General features: G+C 39.7%; 1 protein-coding gene across 6 annotated transcripts; it reads right to left on the bottom strand.

The window, feature by feature from the left end:
* Window positions 1-1,357: 1,357 nt before the first annotated feature.
* LOC306932268 (high affinity cationic amino acid transporter 1-like) lies at window positions 1,358-19,220 on the bottom strand. 6 transcript variants are annotated; one of them, XR_013791094.1, is made up of 13 exons: window positions 18,300-18,728; window positions 12,721-13,110; window positions 12,130-12,288; window positions 11,853-12,024; window positions 10,676-10,809; window positions 10,333-10,555; window positions 9,430-9,569; window positions 7,096-7,198; window positions 6,294-6,496; window positions 5,827-5,978; window positions 4,933-5,041; window positions 3,491-4,499; window positions 1,358-3,136 (listed from the first exon to the last, which is right to left on the bottom strand). XR_013791094.1 is itself a non-coding variant. In XM_079514011.1 (13 exons), exons 1-12 carry the CDS (start codon window positions 18,304-18,306, stop codon window positions 4,321-4,323), a joined length of 1,971 nt encoding a protein of 656 aa, XP_079370137.1. In that variant the 5' UTR covers window positions 18,307-18,729; the 3' UTR covers window positions 3,473-4,211; window positions 4,316-4,320. The 6 variants fall into 6 exon arrangements, 5 of the variants coding, with proteins under 5 accessions (XP_079370137.1, XP_079370140.1, XP_079370136.1 ...); XM_079514011.1 differs by lacking the exon at window positions 1,358-3,136 and having other exon boundaries at window positions 3,473-4,211; window positions 4,316-4,499; window positions 18,300-18,729; XM_079514014.1 differs by lacking the exons at window positions 1,358-3,136; window positions 18,300-18,728 and adding an exon at window positions 19,078-19,220 and having other exon boundaries at window positions 3,473-4,499.
* Between the last annotated feature and the right edge of the window lie 5,991 nt (window positions 19,221-25,211).

The raw sequence follows: 25,211 nt of genomic DNA, 5'->3' as shown, positions 1-25,211 counted from the left end.
ACACGCACGCACGCACACACACACACACACACACACACACACACACACACACACACACACACACACACACACACACACACACACACAATCCAACAAGGATTCTTGGAGGATGACTATGTCTATGAGTATGATCAAATCACATTAGAAATCAGTCACTCACTTCATCATGCTGTCGTGTTTGTGTTCCTGATAAAGCATGTCCTGCAGGCTCACACTTGACCCCAAACAGTAAAGCCAGTTAGAGAACAATCTATTGGGATGATGTGTGACTTTTCTTGCTTTGGAACAGAGTTTAGGACAGGTACATAATACATATTCTTCCTCAGGAACACGCGCCCACGAACACACGCACGCACGCGAGCACACGACACACGCACACTTGCTTGATTCACATTCACCTGCATATACTGTACAATTACCTCCATGCAGGTTGAGTTGACTACAGCGACTGCAGCTGCAATTACAATATAAACACACATTCTAAATACGGTATTTACAAGAGTGTGTTAATACGGAGATTTGTTTTAAAATATTAAGCTAATGCGACATTCAGCAATCAGCAGTGTCGACAGTGCTCCACCTTTCTAGTTAATTAATAGGCCTATATGCTTAAAAAAATCACAAATATGAAAAGCCCTCGACCAAACGCATTCTTAAATGGAAAACATTTACCTTTTACATTCAGGAAATCTGTGCGGAAACAGCTTCACGGCACGGGACTAGATCCAGTAACATCTAAGGTACCATAATGCAGCATCGGAAGAAAATAGGGAGGCAGGAGAGTCCAGGGAGAAGGCAGGGGGTGGGGGGTTTCAACGCCCTTCTGAATGTGAACATATATCGCCCCCTGTTGGTGAATAGTAGTACACACTGGCACACTCACAGCAGATGCAGGTGCAGAAACTGGTGTGATGGAAGTAGGAACATTGATTGAGCCAATAATGAAGGAGGAATTAACGACCAATGACTATACGTATATATATTATATTATGTTTATTATATTATGTGTTTTTTAATATTATGTATATTAAAAAAACACTAAAATAAACAAACAAAAACAACTGTTAAGCTTGCATTCAGCACAATATTAAATTGGCTATACCGTTTCCAATACAGTGGGGCCTTGAGAAAAATGAGGAGCTAATCATGAGTGTTTAGACACTTGTATCATATGTGCACGCAAAGGAATTCAGGTCCACTCCAAGCCATAAGTTTGACCCAACAGACATAACAGCAGAAGACTAAGCACGTTATGGCTCCTACATTGTGTATGGCACATATTTTGGATTCATAACAAATGCAGAGCATGACAAACTTTCAAGCACATTACAACAAATCAATAACAATATTTGTGCCATTAACTTTCCAGCATCATTTATTTACAGCAGGACTTCAACCTTGACAGGAAGACGATTAGTCGAGAATGATTGAAAAACAAACACAGAGTGCAAATAAGTGTTTTCATTTAGGTGTAACTGAAAACAAAATAGCTTCATTCAAGTTTGCACACAATTCAACTCCAATGAAATGCACAGCATCAAAGACAAAATATTCAAACACAATGGTCGATCTGGCTTCACTCGAATGCTGGTTACAGCAGGACAATGCCCATATTCTAAACTATACACACTCCAAAACAACAAATGGTGTGATGTTTTTGAATGACACATGCATGGTGGTATGTGATTCTATTCTGTGCTTGGACTGGAAAAACAAATATATTACATTCAGAAAACGTGTAGTACCCCGCTATACATTTGGTATGGGAGAACTGGCATTCAGCTCCTTCAAAGTATTCTTGGCATTTAAAAGAAAATTTTTTTTTTCTAAAGCTGTACATTAAAGGGAAAAGAAAAGAAAAACATGTTTTGTACAATAAAGTCCAAAACACAACAACTTTGCAAGCAATGTTGACACACCCAAATACATCCCAATGATAATGAAATGGTTGTCTTTGGTTCTTGATAAAGTACAATGAATCACCCAGTTACATGGCAAAAATGGCAACAAGCATAGTATTTACAAAACATACAAGCCATGATGAACACAGAAGTGTAACATTTATGTAGCAACAGCTCATTTGATTCAAGTGTTTTTACCACTAACCTTTTTTATGTTTTACGTAACTGCTTAGTCTCCCATGACTGAGAATGTTGTTATCCATAGACAAGTCTACACTTGCATTTTAAATAAATATGATATATTTATAATAACAAAGTTATGTTCATAATAATAATAATAATAATAATAATAAGGGTAATCATTAATAATAATAATAATACATTTTATAAATGAATTTGGCCTCTGGTTAACAAGATGAAGAATCATAAATACCTAAACAAAAAACAAAAAACGAATTGACATACCAATTAAACAGGGTTCATTAAAGACATACTTAACTTTAGTGTACCTTTTATTTTATTTTACTCCACACACATCCCTCTATATGAATTTATCAACAGAATTGGACAACTGCCATTTTATCATACTTCTTGAGAAGCATGACTGGCTAACATCAGCTTCCAGTATTGATTGACTCATAGAGAGATGTGTATGCAAAAGTACAACAAAACAAAAAAAAGGTAAAATATGTCCTCACAAAAAAAAGAAAAAAGAAAGAAAGAAAGAAAAAAAAAGCATTAAATACACAATGTACAGTATTTACAGACACTGTCAATGCTAGTCAGAGATAAAATAGTTTACTCTTTGGGGTACCGGCAATATAGAAACAAACAGGCACTTAAATGTTTGATCATAATATTACTTGACTTGTGTAATGCGATGGCTGATAATCAATTCACATTATATAACATAAAGCACAGCACCAGGATGTGCACTATTCTTTGGCAAAATTCTAGAGTGACAAATCCCTTGCCAGAACTTGACATGTGAGATTATATTAAGCCTGACCTCAAATAAATAAGCAGGTGATGGAGAAACCAGATAAAGTCAGTTCAGCAGCAACTCGATGCCCCCTCTTTAGAGCACCATGCAACATACAGAAAGGGGCATACATACTAGCATGTCACTATATCCCCATTTAGTGCATTGTTTCCAGACAGAAATCTGTATCTTTGAGTATTATGGCCAAGTAGTGCAACAGCATCACAAAAGGCAGTGTGCATATTACTAGAAGCTTGTGCTACAGTTGGGTGCCACCGATATTGTCCCTATCATTTGACCCATTTAGGCCTGACCTAATTTTTTTTTAAAATCCTTCTAAATCCTCCAGTTTTCTGAAATAAATATTTTCACGATTTTTCAAAAATAGCAGACCTACAAGCTCGTAGCGCGCCACTCGGTGGTGCGCTATGAGCTTGTAGATCTGCTATTTTTCAATAGCTAAATTATAACAATGTTTAAAACAACAAAAGGGGTTCCCGCCCAAAATGGGTTAACTGTCCTTTTGCGCAGATCACGCAAACCTCAGCAAAAAGAAAAGGACAATATCGATGGCCTCCAACTGTATTACTAGAAGCTTGTGCTATACTCATCAATTCTAAATATACAGTAAGGATTTTATTGATTGGGGGTACTGGCACAACAAATGGATGTTGACTTGATCATTCTGCATAGATTTTGGACACAGTGACCAGCACTGTGCCACTGGACTAGAAGACTACATTGAAAATATCAGCGACAGAGGACCTGGATCTGAAAAGTGATCCATCTGCCTTTGCCAACTGTGATAATATCATAGTTGACTAATGCACATTTTGAATTTGTTATTGTTAAATAATTTAACAATGTTATGAACGATTGGTGTTTCTTACTTAAATTAAATGTATATTTTAAACTAAGGATGCACATTTTATGAGATGAATAGAATTGAATGTTGTTGCTCATAGAAAGAGGCAAATATGGCTCATTTGTATTGGTTGTGTAGTCATGCACATAATAACAATTGAAGGGCAGTACAATAGATTTGATATATTATCTTTTGTGCTGCCACCCACATACTTACTTTTGCTATTCTAACCATATCAAAGTGCAAACAATTTAGTGAATACATATACCAATAAATAACGTACTGTACAGTGATGACTTAAAGCAACACTATCAGGCAATTATGGTAAATTAAAAAAATACAAATTTAGCCTTTAGATCAATTCAAGGACAATAGCAACCAAATGGTGGCACAGGTTTGAAAGGTGCAATGAACGCTTCATCATGAGTAACTTGGGTTTGTATTACGTCCGAGAGGCAAACACCTGTGGGTGTCAGTGACAGTGAGATAAGCCCAATTTACACTATGGAGAGTGACAAAGTATAAATGAAGCTTCATTCATAGTAGACACAGAGAAGAACACCGGACCTCTCTTAAGAATCCTCGTCATCATCTTCTGCGGCTATATTTCCACTGTGTAGAAAGGCCTTCTTCTCTATGGACATGGGCTGTCCATTGAGAGAGCAAGGTGGTTTGTAACTGTCAGGGCTGCTCCTGCTCAGTGCTGCTTCTGCACTGTTACGAATACCATAGCCAAAGTAGATAAGGAAACCTGGAAAGAGTACAGAAACATTACTGCTGACACATAAAAAAACCCAAAACAAATGCATCCACCCACTCCACTCTACAATCTGTCACAAGGTAACAAACTCTCTTTTTAACGTTTAAATACAGTACATTGAACTTGGCATCCTGCAATTTTGGACAATGTTTCCAAATATATATATATTATATATATGTTTTTAAATAGCGAGAATAGCAGATCTACTAGCCCACATGTTAGTACATGTTGCCATACGATGTGTTGTGAAGTTGTAGATCTGCTATTTTCGCTATTTGTCGTATATAGGGCTCAAATGGTCACAACTCACAAAATGTGCATTACCGTATTAAAAATGACAACAACAGAACGTAGAACCAACATTTGAATTGAGGCCCTACATTTATGTTATGAAAATGGTGTGGCTTTGAGAAAATAAACGTACCCAAGACCATCCAGATGGCAAAACGCATCCAGGTGCCTCTGTCGAGCTGCATCATCAGATATACATTGATGAGCATACTAGCTACAGGGACGAATGGCAACAAGGGAACCTGAGGAAGTGAGGTTTTAAAATGCAGTAGTTAGGTAGTACGGTTTATTTGTAACATACAAATAAACTTTCCCTGTCTTACTATTACTGTAACATTCACAACCTGGCTGCAAACAGCAAACATACAGTACATAAATATCAAGTTTACATTCAAGATAACATTCATCCGAGTCTTGACACAGTATGATAGATCAACTATTTTCCACCGCTTCAGACTAACAATTCAGACTCACTCAAACAACTTACACACCAGGGGCAAATTTTCGACGTGAAAATGCGTTTTCACGTCTGCATTTCTTCGCGTCGAATTTTGCGGACATTGGCTGGCGAATGCTACACCTGCTGTGATTGTGAACAGAGCAGCAGCCAGCCTGCAGCTCTGCGGGGAGCCTACTGCACCCTCTACCTCTTCTCCACGTTATTAAGCTAACCTCCACCACACTAGAACTGTTGGGGGGGAGCTGGGCACCGCTGTATGTATTTATCATTTTATTTTACAGACGGCCGTGGTGGGTGGCCGTGGACCACAAATGACTCTGGGTCCCAACGCAATTGCGTTATCTGCATCAACTACTCAGGAGGAGTGGAGAGGAGTGGCGAATAATCAGAAGCAGGAGGAGGAGAGGAGTGGTGAATAATCGCATATACGCATCACACTTAAATGTGTATAGGCAGCCGCGTCCAAATTCGCTGGCCAAATATTTTGCATTTTCGGGTCGTTTATTCGTGTCACATCACAAATTTGCCAGTGTGTAATGATCTTTACTGTATGATAACTGACATTACCTTGAATGACAGTTTGGCTTTGCTCTCTGGCTGTCTCCATACAATGAAGGTGATAACCAGGATGGCAAACATAAGAATACTTAGGAGGGCGAGTGACCAGGGTGCGAATCCCCCTTGCACGGCTATAATACAGAAGACACACACCAAAACACCTGTAGAGGAAAAGAGACACAGCAGTGACTAGACAAAACAAAACAACAAACTAAAACACATGGAGTGTCTCATCGCAGTGGTGGACGAAGTATATACTCAAAAATATTCAAAAGTACAAATTACGAAGTACATTTTCATTTTAATATCAATGCATTGCTGTATTACAAATTTGAAAACAAACAAAAAACAAAAACAAATCATGAATTGGCTAACTCATAATACATTTTGGTAAGTTTGGGTCCCAAGAGTCCCATACTAGAAATGCAGTGGCGTCGAAAGTAAGTGAAAGCTTGCAAAAAAACAATGTGTCTCACCAAGTGTACTGGTGCACATGCTTGCAATAAAACTGGACAGTTGAGAAGGTTCTGTGTTGGAAGGGAGAACTAGGCTCTTTATGGTGAAACGGTCATCTGCCTCTGGCAGGAAGCCAATGGTCCCCTCGTTAATGGATTCGGTTTCATCTTGCGTGTTGGCCATTTCATAGGCCACACTCTGGCCAACCAGTTCTGGTTGGTACCTTACAAGTGACAAGAGGTTATTTTACTATGATAGTCAAAACTGTGGTACTGTGTGCTTTAGCATGTGTGTTGAGATATAAAGCATGTGATAGAGTGGTCATGATAGGGGAGGCATACAGTACACAGACTTAAACTAGAAAAAGTGCTCCTTGGAGCACAGGACTCTGACGGCTATACTGACTGACGCTATAATATATCACATGACTATAGTGATAGTGTGTACAGATTTACGGGATTTTGGGATAGAATGTGAAGGAGTAATATAAAAAAAGATTGTTGATCACGACTATAGAGTTGGTGTATAGCGATTTGCATGATGTATGGATAAACTCTGTAGGAGTAATATAAAAAAATGTGTTTTGCAAAAATCGGCCTCATGGTGGCGCTATAACAGGCCATTCTGGAAATTTTGGGGCAGAGATTCAGAATTGGCATTCAGGGAGTGTGGCCACAGTTTCGTAGCGACCGGGCCAATGGTGATTAGCTGGTAACAGACAGAAGGACACACGTCACACACACGGACGGACAGACAGACGGACAGGGGTGAAAAAAGTATTCTCCGCTGCTATCGCTTAGCGTTAACAATGACAACCCCTACCTGAGGACTAGGACACAGGCAGCCACCAAGCTGTAGGCCAGTAGGGTGCCGATGGACATCAGGTCCACTAAGTCTTTCAGCTCAAACAAGAAGGCCATCACGGCTGCAGGACAGGAAACAGAGAAATACAAATGGTAAATGGTGCATTTATATAGCGCCTTTATCCAATTCACCCATTCACACACATACACCAATGGCGGCAGAAACCATGCAAGGCACCAACCAGCACATCAGGAGCAATTAGGGGTTCAGTGTCTTGCTCAAGGACACTTCGACACTAACTCTGGGGGAGCCCGGGTTCGAACAGGCAACCTTGCGGTTGCCATCCAGCCACTCTACCCCTGAGCCACCGCCGCCCCAACACATTTACTGCTCAAGTCCCACATTTAACAATAATGCACAAAACACAAATTTCAAATTTGAACAGAGTTGATCATACATACAAATGAAAACAATAAATTAAGGTATTTTGTGACAAAAAATACCACAACACAGAATTCATTAAAGCAAAATCGCACCTGTTCGTGCGAACTGAGCGGTGCTGTGTGTGTGTGTGTGTGTGTGTGTGTGTGTGTGCTCAACAGTGCCACTTTAGGTCACCCAGTGGTATTGCAGCTGTTCATACTCCAAACATACATAGGGACACACTCATACTCCAAACATACATAGGGACATAGGGACCAGTCCTTGGAGCCTCCGCTCAAAAATGGGAGTAGGATATTTTCTCAAAATGAAATGAATATTGGCTGGAAATGTAATCACTTTCACGTACACCTGGAATTTGGGTGGAAGTGCCTTGTTCGATTCTTTGCTACACCAAAGCAGAATGCTCCTTTCTCTGAAGGGGTGCTCAATGTTGGGGATAGAGCGGTTCTAAGGAATCTGGTCACTGGCATATATTTCTTTTTTCGTAAATCAATGCCCTACTTAATCATACAAAATTGTCACACAAAATAAGTGAAAATATCTGACAAACAGCTAACAACGCATTACGATGTGTAGATTGGCTATTTTCATTATTAATATATATATTTTTAAAAGGAACGGTTTTGGACACCTGACAGCAGAGTGTCCAGTAGTACAGCTCTTCTGGGCAGAGTTCCATAAAGCATTAAAAGCATACTTAATACTGATCTGCTGTTGCAATTTTCCATATTTTGGAACGTGTAGATTTTTAGGTCTTCAAGATAAGTTTCTGGACTGAAAATCACTGGCGCTTTTGGAATAATTAATTAATTAATACCTAACCAAGTTATTGGTTACTTCCAGAGGCCCCACTATGCAGGAGTGGATAGATAGTAAATGATAGTAAATGCTTCAGGAAGATGTGTTCATTCAGAAGGTCTATTTGGGTCAAATATGTAAGGCCTTTACAGACATATTTTGTAGAGCGACGGATGAAATGACTATAGGCTACTATTTATAAACAAGACAATATATTTCGTGTTCTCTCGCAGGTCTTCTTGTGGCTATATTGAATTGCTTGTATGTACACAATTTATCTCTCCCAATAGTATAATGTTTTATATATGTTTTCAAATGTTTAAGAATGTGTGTATAACAGAATAAATGTATTTTTAAATAATGTTTGGTTGTAATGCTACTGATATAAAAAGAAAAAAGAAATTAGAAAACAATAACTTGTAGACTGTTGCTTTGAGTCTCCATCTGTTCGTATTAGCTTTTGTGTGATCATGTCACCTTCCCGCCTTCCATATATGGACATATAAGCTCCTCCAATTCCACCTTTGGGCTTACCGGACATGAACCCTGCAGCAAAGGTGGAGACAATCGGTGTCTTCCTCTTGCTGATACTCGCCAGAAACGAGAAGAGCAGACCATCACGAGCCATAGCAAAGATAATGCGTGGTAGAGGGAACATGGAGCCAAGGAGACTAGGCCAAGGTCGAACGAAGGAGGAAGAGGAGGAGGAAGATATTTATAACCCAAATACACTGTTGCTGAACTCTGGCTTCACACAAGGCTTCAACTGACGGCCTTATCAGCCCAACAACATGGAAGACACACTATGGCACAACAAAGTGTTTCAGCTTCCACTTCCACAGGGAAATGACTAGTGCGCCCAAAACTATTTAGAATGTAGGGTTTCAACCTGGAAAATGTTCAAATAAATTCCCTCTACAAGCTCTCATCACATTGCATTGCGCGTTTTGAGGTTGTAGACCGGCTGTTTTTGCTGCACGACACCATCAAAGTATAGTATTTTGAAAGGTGAGGGCAAAACTGGATCTTGAGGCCTTGTGTGGCTAGAGTGTTCCTTTAGGGTTCTGAGGGGGAAGTCAACAAGTTAGTAGGTTTAAGACGTTACCTCACCTGCTACAACGCCAGATGTTATTGTAGCTGTTAGGGGGGTTTTGGTTCTCGGGCTGATTTTAGCCAAGCATTTGAAGAGCAGGCCGTCCTCTGCCATAGCCCATATTACTCTGGGCATTGGAAACATGGAGCCTAGTAAGCTAGCAGGGGAGAGAAATAAAAGCAAGCCGTGCAAGTAAATTGCACATGGTTAGATATAGCATATCGTTGCTGTCGGGTGTAAACTTAATATGCCCACAACTGTTACTTTTCAGGATACAAATTCAAAGGAAGCTAAAATAGCATGTTTTGAACTATAATTTACGAAAAAACATAATTAAGGAGATAAGAGGTTTCTTTCTTCCCGATAGCAACGATATATTGAAGGACATTTCAAACATACTCCATCTTAAGACGTTTCATCAACATTATGTGAACATAAACAATACTGTTCCACATCCAGAGAGGCCATGACGCTATGATGTTCTATTTTGACACGTTTGGGAATACAAAAAGACAGATCCAGCAGGCCAGCACACTGTCTAGAACTTGCAATATTCTTTCATTACAAAACAACTTTTTTGCACTGATGAAGGTCTAAGGACCAAAACATAATTCTGTAATAAAGATTTGTGCAAGTTCTAGGCAGTGCGTGGGGTTTTCTCATTGTGTGCATTTGGACTTTCTTTCAGTACGTTCATAAATCTAAACTATTTAATTACCCAACATTATACTATAAGAAGAACCAATGGTAAGTTTTCTTGGTGTGAATTTACTGTTAGGGGACGAATACCGTTAGCCATGTTCCTAATGCAAAACAAAATGTAGCTTAACTTTAATTGCATTATTCATTATCTGAAAAAAGCATGCTGAATCATTAGAAAACTATAAGTAATTGTGAGAAAGGTGTCCCATGCATCTTACCTGGTAGACAGGGCACACAAAGATCCAATGGCCACTGCAATGTTAGCCCCACTCCAGCCCACATATGTAAAGGCCACAGGAATTGGGCTGTTGGGGTCCAGAAGGTAATAAGGCATCATCATGGTGAGGGCTGCAGACACTCCAAAGTAGGCCACAAAGCAGATAAGGAGGGAGGAAACTATCCCGATAGGAATGGCCCGCTGAGGATTCTTAACTTCCTCTCCTGTGGGGGAGGTTAACTGGTTAATGTTACTGGTTAACTGATGTTAATGTACAGTTACATGTTTACTGTTACAAAAAGTTACAAACAAAAAGAGAGAGAGAGAGATATTTTGATTCTCACCTGTAGTGGCAATACAGTCAAAGCCTACAAAGGCATAGAAGCACGTGGCTGCACCAGAGAGGACTCCTGTGAAGCCAAAAGGCATGAAGCCCCCCTCACCAAGTCTCTCTGCTGATACTATCGACTCTGCTATGCTGGAACGAATATAACAAAGACATTTTAAATAATAATTTATGGTTGTGTGGAAAGTAACTATCATCATCACATCACATCACATCCTGATAAAGGCGAAATGCCACATGATATTATTAGTTATTAGTTTATGAAGGACTCACTACTCTTAATGTTTAATGCTCCTCAAGATAGTTGTGTGTGTGTGTATATATATATATATATATATATATATATATATATGACCTGATGAAGGTCTACAGACTGAAACTCCATGGACAAGTGTGCAGTCTATTTTCTTTGTGCATGAACAAGGAATGACCACACAATTGGGCCTACTGCATTTTTTATGCGAGTATAAATACTGCATAAAGATTTTACTAGAATAAAATGTAGGCTAGCTAGCCTATATTGTGTAGTATTGTAATTTGTATTTATGTGTTATGTTTATCTGTAGAGTCTGTGTGTCCCTCTCATATCTCAAGTCGATTGATTTAACACTTGGCCCAAGGGAGTGCTGTGTCGAGTGTCACATCGATCGGATGTTCCCGAGAACACGGCAAGCAGCTCTTTCAGAGGCCAAGCAATAGGCCCGCTCTGAACTGAAGATAGTTATGCTACCTTACCTTCACATTAGCACCGACAAAAGCTACAAAATGCCAAGTCGCCATTGAAGTGTTGCACAATATGCTTGTTGATGACATTAAACTTTACTGCATCATTGGAGTGCTGAATGAATTTGAAGCCAGCTCAACTGTTTTCCCCTGATTTGTAGCTTGTCACACATACAAAGCAAGGCTTTTGCACACCTACAAGGGACAGGAGAGGGACAGCCAAGTGCCCGTCCTATACTGAAAAAGGAAAAACTCCAGCAACCTGGTCCTGTTAGACCTTCATCAGACTATATTTATAAGTGTTGGGTGTGAGTTTGTATATTCATGTAGCTGACTTCAATTGAAAATGTAGTAGTAAGCTGTCGCTTTGTCGCTGCTAGTGTGAATGCAGCGTGAAAGTGCATAACTATACCACCAATTTGGATATCTGCTTTCCATTTGAAAACACTCACTTAAGGCTGGAGTTGCTGGTAACGTTTAGAATTTCACTGGGATTCAGATGCCAGTTTTTTATGGTTCCTTTGACCAGACCTGAGATGACCACAAACACCAGCACCAGTACATTGATGCAGGTGAACACTTTGTTAACAAGTGCTGACTCTTTCACTCCGAATGCAAGTAAGCCTGTTGGACAGTGAAAGCAAAACAAAATGTGAGAGAGGAAAATTACGTTTCAGAGACAGACGTGAAATAGCAAAACACTACCATCACATTGTAGAGCCGTCTGACCTGTCAGTATGATGATGATGAAGACTGCAAATATGTCCGGATACTGTGCCAGAATGCCTGGAGCATTCATGCTCATGTATTGTCTGCAGAATTCCTCTATATGTTTTCCAATCAGTTCATCAAATGTTGCACTCCAGGCTCTGGCTACACTAGCCGTTCCTGTGTGGATGAAAAGTACGTTTATTTGTGCCATAAAGAAAAAAAGACATATAGACATGAAAACAAACGTTACACGTTTTGCTAAACGTTTATGTTATTTTTTGTATTTTATGATGTAATTTGTTATATGGAAAGCACTTTGGGTCAACTTCTGTTGTTTTTAAAATGTGCTATATAAATAAAGGTGACTTGACTTGACTTGACACAGCTGAGGGAAATAACATACTTGTACAAAAATGTATGTAAAGTATTAAGATGATGACTGGCAGTTAAAAGAGGAAAGAAACAAGATATAAAACGAGAAAACAAAATATTATAATGATACAAAAGGACAGAGAAAAACACTTTTCAGTATATTCGTCTCCTACGTGTACACCACATACTGTATTATGTGGTGTAGCTCCTCCCCTTCCCTAGGATGAAGTATCTTACCGATGATATAAGCAAGGATGAGGTTCCAGCCTGTGATGAAGGCCCAGAGCTCTCCGACGGTCACGTAGCTGTAGAGGTATGCTGATCCCGTCTTGGGAACACGGGCACCAAACTCGGCGTAGCACAGACCGGCCAGGACAGAGGCCAGGGCTGCGATTAAGAAGGAGAGGACGATGGCGGGTCCGGAGTTGTCCCGAGCCACCGCGCCGGCAAGCACGTAGACGCCAGCACCCAACGTGCTGCCGACACCCAGGGCTACAAGGTCAAAGGTGTTGAGGCATCGGGACAGCCGGGAATCCTCTGCGTTACAGTCCACCACCTTCACTCTTAGAAGCTGCTTCCCGATGTCTTTTAATGTCGCCAGAATCATCCTGGCACTCGCTGGTGAACCTGACGCCAAGAACACCAAGATGTTAGGACTGTGACATTAATTTCCACGTGTAAAACTCCTGCTACATTACAGTATGTAGAAATCCATCTTGAATGTCAGAAGACAAAGGTAAAGCAAAGGTCAACAAATTAAGATTAAGAACAAAGCAAAGTCACCCTCAGTTGAATGATCTCATGATCCCATGTATAATCTATTTAATTCTTACAACAACTTGATACTATGACGTACAGACAGTCTGTATGACATAGTACCATACATAATCTGTATGGTACAGATACTGGAGGACAGGGGTTCTCAACCCGTGGGTCCCGACCCAAATTATTAAAAAATAAATACAAATGTTTTGTTTTTGGGTTTTTTTGCAACTGAATGGCTGGAAAATGGCCAAATCATTTCCAGGGGTCCCGAACGTTGAGAACCCCAGCTGTAGGACACAAGACATACACAATATGTTTAATGAATATATTCTTGATCGGACATGGTTGAGTCGACAACATTACCACCTTTAAAAAGCTCAAGTGTGTACAATAGTGAGAATGCGACTGAAAAACAAGGAACAGGGGTAATACAGATGTTAATAATTAACCCTTTAACTGTTAAACGATACTACGAATTTTGACAGATTAATAGAAGTCAGGTAATAGGCCTACTATCAATGAATTAAAGGAGCATTCAGTGATTTGGGTGATTTGGAAAAACCCCCGGTCCGCCCTGGTAACAAGATGTGCACATGCACATGCTCTACAGTGGGGGAAGTACAACAGACCAACAGCACGTGCACCAAGGTCCGCCCCACTCGATCATGATTGGAGGAAGGCCCCTCTCATCCTGATTGGATGAAGGCTTTGCCACCCAAAGTCCAAACCGAAACTAGGGTTTTTTGACCCCAGGGGCTCACTGGGGACAGGGAGGAACTCCTTATATGGTCAGCACACTTTATAGTAGGGAGGATTATCCAAAAAATAAGAAAAAATAAGTGATATTTGAATTAAGTGAAATCACTGAATATACCTTTAAAGTAAATAATAAAAAAATATAACAAATAGTCTATTTCTTAATTATAACTCATGGGGCGAGTTGATACGTGCACATGCCTCTGGAAATATAAGATATGTTAGCTTTGCATTGACCATGACATGGTATGGTAATGGTAATTTCGTACAACAAAGAACATACACAGCATTGTAGATGTAGCATATAGAAAACAAGCTACATTCTCCAGCATGTGTAGGAAATCATTTCTTTCCTACTGGCCAAATTGGTGGTGGTCTCTAAAATGTACTTAACAAAACTTAATTTTCCTGCATTTATTGTCCAGGGAAAAAATGCTACAATTACTGTTGTAGCATCCCTAAACCCAAATATTAGGAGATTGGTCATCAGTACCACTGCCACATCCAGAGGTTTATAGTTCCATGTTAATTTAAACCCATCACTACACACACTTAAAAATAGTGATGAAGTCTTAAACTTGATTTTGTCCATATCATGTACAGTAGGCTTACAAAATAACGCTATCTAAAGATCATGCTCAGCCTGATCAAACATCCTGCTTCAGTCTCTCTCTGACAAACCAATGCAGCCGTGAAAACCACAGATATCCAACCCAGGTACAGCAACAGGTCAATGTGACTCAGTCATTCAATAGAAAAGACAAAGCGCTTGGGTACTACTCACAAGATTTTTGCCTCCTGATAATATTCGAAAGCAAAACAACAAAAATCCTCCTTCCTTGAGGTGAACAATTTCTCCCCTTACGATGTATGAGCAATCCTAGAGAATGTTCTTCATAGAACAGAATATATGTTCATCAAAGGGCAGTTTACAATCCCACAAGGATGAACACAGTACTGTAGCTGAGAGAGCAGCCACAATAGCGTGCACTAGGTTGACAACTACAAAACACAGGTCTGTGGCACTACAAACCCCTCAGGTACCAGTCTCACAAATAGAATGGTGACACATCACATGGTCAGGGACTCAGAACAGCTGTGACGACAGCCATGCATTCTGTCTCCCCCTCAACCCCTACCCCACCCCCACCACACCACCCGCCAGACCAACTCTTGACCTCTCCAGCTGACTGAACTGTTGATCATGAAAACACCACAGCTGTAAAAGTATTAGGCTAGGTCATGGTAATGATGATCGAATCAAATATGTGTTTCATCTAGATGTAGATTAAATATGGAGAAAGTGACAAGTCACAACAAAATGTCAGGAATGCTCAGAACTTAAAAAGAAGACAACTGTCAAAATCAAATCCAAAATTCATACTCAACGTTTGAGTGTCACACATTATCTAACAGGGTTTATGACAAGCTAGGAGAATTAAAGCTTGGCGGATGCTATCTTTAAGTCTCTGGTACAGTACATCAAATGGAACCATTTGTGTTTAACACCTCTATAACACATCCCTCTATAAATACCTCACATACCCAATCTTCTCCACTGACTAAACATAATGCCCAAACTCCATTGTCTAGACTAGCCACTGTACAGCAAACCGAGTCCAAGAGTTGCATAGGCTAATGTGTTGTGCACTCCTAATGAACAATCAAACATGGAACAAATTAGAAGTATGGAAACATATGTCCTTGTGCGAGGGAGATTTGTAGCTCTAAAGGAAGACCAGCCAGGGGTTCAGCACTAAGCACAAAGGCATGGCATTGCACATGCATTCATGATGTGACATGCTGCAGCAGAGCTAAAATAGGCAGGTGGGCAGAGAGAGGCCCTGCCCTCTTCTGCACCAATCAGCTTGGCCGAACACCTGTGACACAGAGAGGGGACGTGGGTAAATGCGGAATGGCAGTCAAGTCACATGTACAGTACTAAACTTTACTTAGACAAAATACTGGCACTTCTTCAATGTTTAGAAGCCATAGCCGTACACAACTGGATATGACGTACTGTACAGCACAGTATAAATACATACAAACAGAGCCTTGGAAACAGGAATGGGAATGCCTGAAACCACATTATCCATTTAGATAATGGTCTACATTTAATGTCTATCTATAATGGCTTTGTAATGTATTCCTTCCATGTTCCAGAATATGTGTTGCTCTGCCATTTCCGTGTCATTACCATGCTCATGCTTAAACTGCAAAATATTATTATCTGATAATATACAGTATGGGCTCCTACTAGAACTGAATTTGTTTCAAATTCTACCAGATGACATTACAATAATGTACATTGTACATGAGTCAAACAGATAAAGTATAAACAACTGGCAAGCAGTGCTAATGCAGTTACAACACAATTACTGGATTTGGATCTGGATCTGGATTTGAGGATGTGAAGAGTCTATTTTAAATGTGGACATTCATTGAAGCAAATGTTTAAATGTCTTGTGGAAAATCTTAATTTTGAAAGAAATTGTAGAGTTTGTTATAATGCAAATCAGAGATCAAGTCAAAGTGAGGTCCGAACGTTTAGGTCCCCCTCTGCCCATGTGACTGGGAAAGTAAAAAAAAAAAGAAAAAAAAAAGGTGCCATGTGAGAGTGATCTCTTCGTGTGCAAAGAGACCTTGATCCATTTCTGGGATTCTGGTCATAATGAACACCTGTGGATTCTGCACTGACCTTGAGACAAAAAAGCTGCAGTACAACACACAACAATAACAATGTATCTGTATACATACACTACAGTACAAACAACAATGAAGTTAAATAAAACCAAAAGGAAATAGGATTATATGCATTTATCGGCATAAAACAGGGGTTCTACGAGCCTTAAAGCAAAGCTTAATACAAAAAAGACAAAAACAAAAGATACTTTAGACTAAGGAATAAGATTTCCATATAAATTATTGCCCCGAGATAAGACATCTTAGAAGGAATACTCAAAGCTATTCCAACAGTCAGCTATTCCAACAGTTAAAACATCTGACAATTGTTCTTGGGACACCTGGGATAGACAGTAAAAGGCAGATAGGCAAAAGAGGGGGGAAAATTGAAGCTGACAGACCTATAAATGACCACTAGGAGCTGAACATTTTCGAAACTGTATTAAGTAAGAATGTAAATATTAAAACAAGGTATGTTGTAAATAATATAACAAAAATAATGAGGCAATTAAAACAAACATCTACTAACATTCTTGAATGTGGAGAATCAACGAGAACACGGCTTGTATGCTTCTCATGGATTGATTATTTTCAAGCCTGATAAATATGTTGTGGTTAGTGACTTTAGATTGAGCCACAGTTCATGGCACAGTGGTCCATGCAGCTTCACATAGACAGACTGTAGTCTCACTAGCGTACCATTGCAATTGTTTCAACAATAATGTTTCATATTGGACGCACAGAGCAACCAGAATCCTAGCCCCATTTGGAACCTCTCTGTCATTATGTAGCATCTCAAAGCTATACAGCGGAGGGAGAGGTTCCGATTGGAGCTACCATAATGTGGTAAAGCACTAATCTGGAACACAATGCCTTTCCAAAAATATCTTGGACATGGTGATTGACCTATTAATAGTGAGAAGATTACAATTCGGACATGCAAGGTCCAGGGGGAAAGGAAAATAAATAAATATATATATAGGGATCGTGTATATATATATATATATATATATATATAGACCTGATGAAGGTCTGCAGACTGAAACTCCATGGACAAGTGTGCAGTCTATTTTCTTTGTGCATGAACAAGGAATGACCACACAATTGGGTCTACTGCATTTTTAAATGCGAGAATAAATACTGCATAAACATTAAAGTATAGAATAAAATGTAGGCTAGCTAGCCTATATTGTGTAGTATTGTAAAAAATGTTTTTAAAACTGATGTAGGTGTAGGTATATCCTAGGTGTATTTCCCTTCCTAAATACAAGTGATCTGACTGAGGGAACATGCAGATAGCCTAAATAAAGATGTCAACACTGCAGTTCATAGGCTACTTGCTCCTCCTTCGTTGTATTGATGGGAAATTTACATTTAGTTATTAGCTTGCCTTACATAGTTTGCTGATATTATTTATAAAAACAGTTTTCCCAATAATATTGGGAAAACTGTTTTTTATTGCAGTGGCATTACAGTTAGGTTAAGTACTTTAACTCTATATATTATAGAGTTAAAGTACTTAACTTAACTGTAATGCCACTGCATGGCCGAATGAGTAGGCTACAGTCAACCTATTACATTACTGTGTTGTTATTACTTAGTTATTACTGTACCTGACATATTGTTAGATTGTTCAGGAGTCAGGACAGGTTTTTATGTTTCACTGGCTTTTATTTGTAGAAAATGAAAATCGTAGTCTACAATACTGCAGGATACTTTTTCTCATTGGCTTTTAGACCATGATGGCATCATGGTCAGTGTGTCGCTATAAAAGGCAATGTTTGGTGCCCGCTCCACGCCATCGCCCTGGACCGTATCTCTGACTCCTGTTAAGTTCCCGAAAGTCGAAAGAGCAAAAAAAAAAGAGAAGCTCCTCAGCACAGCGGCCAGTTGAACTGTAGGCCTATATATAGTCACTGATGCGCCACACTAATCCAACTGTTTAATGGATGCGAATGCGATGGATAACATAAAAATTAGAAAATGCATTACGATAAGCACCAGTGCACCACGTTATTATTGCATCAGCAGGAAGATCGCCGAAGATGGTTCCTTCCTCCGAAGCGAGAGGCCATGTGTGTGTGGCTCAGTGGCTGTGCGCCGTAGCCTTACGTGTGATTGTGAAGCCCCCTTTATAACCCGTACGACGGTGTCGCGTGCCAAAATATAACTAATCTACAAGCTAACAACGCGTTGCTAACTTGTAGATCAGTTCTTTTTTGGTTCACGGGACACCTTCGCGCTAGGAGTATATTGTATATATACATTATGCTTTACTGTGTTTGGTTACATGGTGGTGATATCTATTATCGATACTAACAGACTGCTGTAACCAATACAGTTCCTTAAACATGTGGCAAGAACATGAGAAACAACGTAAAAGTGACTTACCTCTTAAAGAAAACGCTGTGAAATGTTGCGGCTGTGATCCAATATGCCACGTAGCAAGGGTCAATACCTTTACAATCAAAATAAATTGCAATCACAATGTAACTTTTTGACAGTTGATCCCGATGTTAAAAGAAGGAGACAGATGGAAGTCAACCTGCAGAGCCAGTCTTTGGCTCCACCCGGCTGTCGTTTCGGGCTGCTGTAAGGAATGAGCCACTGGAAGTAACCTATGTCCACCACAAGATGGTAGTGTTTCCAAAGGAAAGGATTCCCGCCGTCCCCACAAAGCACTCAGAAGCGCTCATATATTGCATACAATGATACAATTACAAATGCAACAATACAGTGGTGTAAACTGTAAAGTAATTACCGGAGTACCGTAAGTACATTTACTTAAGTAGGCCTACTGTATTCAGGTACAACTTTGAGGTATTTACTTGAGTATTTCCAACTTCCAATACTTTTACTTACTTAATTAAGTTGTAGGCATGCACTAGAGGCAAATTTTGTAGGCTACTTTACTACATTTATTTGAAAACCTTAGTTACTAGTTACTTTGATTATTATTACAAAACATATAAACACTTCAGCCTTATACATTTCGGCCATCTGGAAATAGGTCACAATGGTCACATCACATATTTTCAAAATATTTGTATACATTTGAAAACTTGAAATGAGACATTCTTTTGATGTCAATACTTTTGTACTTTTACTCAAGTACATTTTGACTTTCTGACTACAAGTTCTATATTGCAGTATTTATACTTTTACTTAAGTAAAACAATTGAGCCCTAAAAACAAGGCTCCAGACATGAGACATCCCAAAACAAGTACAAAACACCAGAGGGAGTTCAACAAACCACGTTCAACCCAGATTCAGCTAAAACAAGGGATTAAATTCATTTCGCTCCAATGCCACAGTTGCCACTAAAATGTGGAACACCCTACCAACAGTCGTTGAGAAATGTGAATCACTAGACTCCTTCAAAACCGCCCTCAAAGAGCACTGTACCCATTCTTCAAACTGTTAATAAAATGTTCAATCAATCAATCAATCAATCAATCAGTACAGTATATTCATCATTTATATTTTGTATTATTGTACGTATGTATTTATTGCGACGGTAGGTTGCAGATTACTATGAAAACCTGCAAACCCTGTTCTGACATTCCATATGTTGATCTGACCTCATCAAAACCTGTACACTCAATACACACTCCATATATAGCCAGACCTCATCAAACCCTGTACACTCAATATACTGCCCCAATATATATTAGCGCTCGCGCACGCTCACTCACTCACTCACTCACTCACTCACTCACTCACTCTCTCTCTCTCTCTCTCTCTCTCTCTCTCTCTCTCTCTCTCTCTCTCTCTCTCTCTCTCTCTCTCTCTCTCTATATATATATATATATATATATATATATATTGTTAACCCCCAAATTTATTTCTGAAACAGTATTTGCCTGGGTAAAATCATAAATATTAATTGAGTTCTCATATCTGCACTTGTCAGCCCTGCTCTGTAGTAGACTGGGTCAGTTTTCCAAAAAGTTTGACCCCTAAGGCAAATTGCGTACCACATGCTGTGGTTTTTGTGGAGTTTTGATGAAATTTAAATCGGCTGAAGCCTATGCTCAGTGCCTCAAAAAAAGGAAAAAATAAGAAAAAAGAAAAGCAAGACGGCCACCAATAGGTTGCAATTTTCTTTTTGACTTAACAAGGTAGAAACATGTTATTTTGTACGTTTTCATAGTAAATGGAGAATTCAATCCCATATTCTGACACAGAGTGAAGAAAAAATAGGCTATGCCTATATTGTGAAAATGATTTGTCAACTAAATAAAATCCAAAGCAGGGTGCATAACGTCATTACTGGAAGTGGTATTGTGTTCCTACACCTACAGTATAGGAATACCAAAAGGGTTAACCTGAAGGCAAATTGTGTTAAATGATGGCATACAAGGTTTGTAGTTGTACTGAGCTCAACTCATCTTTATGGAAATACATATTTGAAAAACAAAGTAAGGAAATTATACACCTAGGATCAACCTGCAGGGCTTACAGCAGATTTGAATTCAGCGCCCTCAATACCCCTAGAAAACCATATAGCCTATGACATAAATTAACACAAATTGCCTTCAGCACGTTAAATATGCACATATTCAGGAATACTACATCAAAGTCTACATCAGCGACCAACAAAAAGAGCTCAAAAAATGTAACAAAAAATATTTGGATTGAGACCTCTTTAGCGTTTGAATATAATATGCATCCAACATATATCATGGCAGTGAAGAGGTCCAGTAGGTCCATTTGAAAGTGCTCTGTCCCCCTATTTATTGGCTTTATTATTGACTTTGTGACGATTGGACAACATTGGTGAGCTGCATGGAAGATCTGAGATGATCCGACGTTAGACTTGAAGAAAGATACCCTATTGGTCTGAATACATTTTTTCCAAAGGAAATATCCTAAAAAACAGGGTCGTATTATAATCAGGGACTAGACTATTTGACATTCAATGTTCTTTTTCCACAAATGATTCTTGAACGAATGATTCTTCGGCACAATACAGTAAAATACCTTTTGGTCAACAGGAATAAAAACAAACAGGAATGGCGAGGCGCTGCCACTGTATGATGCCAATTTCTTTTGACTGACCACGTCTGTCTGTCTGTCTGTCTGTGTACGAACAGCTGCAATACCGCTGGGTGACCAAGAGTGGCAATGTTGAGCAGCCTAAAAGGGCCATTCACACTGAGCACTATAACTGCAGCCAGCCAGTGGTGTTGTTTCTCATTACTTAGTGACCCATAAATGGATCCTATGGCACCAATGAAACCATTCATGGTTATGGGGGATTGAAAAAAGGATGCTCACAAAACTATTTCTGGCAGATACTGTAGTGTTTATACTATAGGAATTGAGTTATGATGTTTAACATGCACCCAGCATAGCAGTCACAATCCATATTTTTCCACATATGAGAGGATTGGATCATTAATGAGGAGATTTCAGTATTCATCCATATTAATACATACACATTGTGAGAAATTGTTTAACCTTATTTTCCACATCTTGATTTTCCCATGCCCAGAAAATGCTGTACCGAGACTCTCAGTCTGAAGGAGAAAATCCCGGGACTACACATATATGGGGCATTCTATAATCTGTAACCTGTAATTCAGTGTTGATCCGTCAGTCGATCAGTGGGTTAGTCTGTCCACCACTTTGGTCCCAACAACTCATCTCGAAAATAGCAGGCTGGATTGGCAAGGAATTCTTTGTGCCATTTCATGCTTCTTGGAGGATGAACCGTAATGACTTTTGCTGACCCCATTGCCCTTCCTCTAGTACCACTCTTACAAGATAGCTCATAATTTAATTGCCAGATGGGAGGTTAAAGCCTACAGATTTTGGTGATCCTCTAACTCCACCCCCCGCACGCACGCACACACGCACACACACATGTACACACACACACACACACACACACACACACACACACACACACACACACACACACACACACACACACACACACACACACACACACACACACACACACACACACACACACACACACACACTTTTTTTTACCTTACATTTATTTTGTCCCATGTCAATGCCAACTATAGTGAGATCAGTTCAAATCACTTTAGTCTGTTGGAGAGTAAGGAGCAGCATTGCCTTCAGACACCACTGACGGGCTTTTAAACTCATATAGTCTTGTTAAATTTGTTCTTCTTAACAGCTTGAGCTGTTTCAATGCTGTTAAATTATTAATATGCTGCATTTTTATGCTTTATTTCTAGGTGAGTGCAGAGACAGAAAAGCAAGGGCAAAGAGAGGAGAGACATGCAACTGGGAGACAGATTCCAATTCGAGTCCTCGCATCTCATGAACACACGGTCTTTGCCGTAACTGTCTGAGCCACAAGGCACCCATGTACTCATATCACAAATTACACGAGGTGTGAATCCTAAACCTTAAATGTGTGATTTCAAGATATGTAGACGGTATGCTGTCCATCTGGACTGTACTGTAGCCTACAGTGTACACATAGGTCAGTCCGGGTCCTTGGGTTTATTGAAAAAGGAGCAGCAACATGAGGCAATGTCATCACAGCCAGATGGAATTCTGGGGTGCAAATGCTGAGATGGCTCCATATACAGCCTCTCAAGGGTCACCAATGACAGTGGGTTGGAAAAGCACCACGTCGTGCATGGCATACCCAAATTCTGACTGAAGAAAGAAAAAGCACAAATATCACAAGCAGGGTATGAAATATTCTGCAAAACTGCTGAATGCGTCCAATCTGTCTGTTTCTATAGACTGGTATACTGTGAGTCATAATTAATAATTCTATAGGGACACTGAAATAAAAGACAATACAATACAATAAAGGGCTCACACAATCATATAGTAAGTGTAGCGTTATCCAACCTTAACACTGCAGAGCTCAAGAACCTGATGTTGGATAGGAATTTGTGGAGGGCAGCGATCCAGGAATCCCGAGTTGGTGTTGGCTAGACCTCACTCTCACAGCAACAAACAATATACTTCATTGACAGAAGTCCCCCAGGGATCTGTAGTTAATTGTACTAAGATTCTCCGCCTCTATACCAAATCTTGCAGAAAATAGCCAATCTAAAAGCTCACAACTTTTCGCCAAATGTTCACATATTGTTGATTGCTCACCTATTATGACATGCCCATTGTCCAGAATAGGGATGCTAGGGTTCATGTGGTTAATGGCATGGTACTGTATACCTCTATTTCAACCTTTCAGTATGTCTGTTACTGTGACTTAGTTCATTCCCTGTGCACAGCCACATTACATTACTCAGTGTAGGGAGAAAAGAAACAATCCGTTAAGCAGCATACCGTCCTGCTTTGTCAGTCAATCCATTCATTTATATGCACATTATCTTTTATGTTTTATAACTTGTTGTAACAAACAGGGATACGGTATCCATGAATGAATAAATATGCTACAGTATAACACTCGCATCCCTATTCTAACATTTGGCAAAAACTGTGTGGTCTCGGAGCTCACGCGTCGCACTGTGACGTGCTGTGAGATTGTAGAATTGCTATTTTCTGCAAAGATATTTAGCGTGGATTGAAAACAGGAGGGGGCTTAATATAGAGCCTTTGGGTATCTTTGATTGATTGATATATTTATTAACAGTTTGCAGAATTACAGTACATTTCAAGCACAACTCAATACAAAAAACTGTTAACTGTGAGTGGACGACCAATAAAGCACTAATGTCCACCTTGACCTTGTTCAATTCATCACAACATTTAGAGACATACAAATATACACTACTATATAGCCAAAAACAGGAAATCATCATCATAAAGGAGTTAAAAAGGGAAAAGAAAACATATAGTGAGGGGAAAAAGGGGTGGGTGGGGGATTCAGATTTTACGGGGGCCAGTTTCGAATTGCAGCCATCCGTAGGTGCCCTTTGAGAGCGGTTTTGAAGGAGTCAAGGGATTTGCATGTCTTAATGACCGTTGGTAGGCATTCCACATTTTGGTGGCATAGGAGCTAAATTAATTTAGTCCCTTGTTTGTGCCAAATCTGGGTTGCACATGGTTTGTAGAGCTCCCTCTGGTGTTGTGGGTGTGGACTTTGTTGACATTAAGGAAGTATTTAGACAGGTACATGGATCTTGGTGGTGTATCGAATCTTGTGGACCAGACCCATTGCAAGATGCTGTACTCTGTCATCAACCCTAAGCCATTCCAGCCTGTCAAAGTGGACAAGTAGTAGCCTGACCAGTTTGTTTTGGGAAGTCTGGAGCCTTGTTTTAAGGGCCTTTAAGGTGCTGTGGTACCAAGAGGTGCATGCATAGTCGAAGAAACCTTGTACGAGGGCTTCTGTTAGGGTCTTCAAGATGTTTTTGTCGACCAGTGAGGAGATCCTGTATAGGAATCTTGTTCTTTGGTTGACTTTTTTGATTACATTGGTGGCCATTTTATCACCGGAAATATTTACCTCCAGGATGGAACCAAGGTAGGTAATTTCATCTTTCCGTGTGATAATATTGTCACCCACTCTAACCAAGAAGCCACCTGCCTTGCTGAGATTATGATTTGATCCAAAGAGAAT

This window comes from Electrona antarctica (assembly GCF_951216825.1).
Source record: "Electrona antarctica genome assembly, chromosome: 11".
Classification (NCBI taxonomy): Eukaryota; Metazoa; Chordata; class Actinopteri; order Myctophiformes; family Myctophidae; genus Electrona; species Electrona antarctica.
The sequence above is the reverse complement of the archived record's forward strand: the minus strand, read 5'-3'. Positions and strand labels throughout refer to the sequence as shown.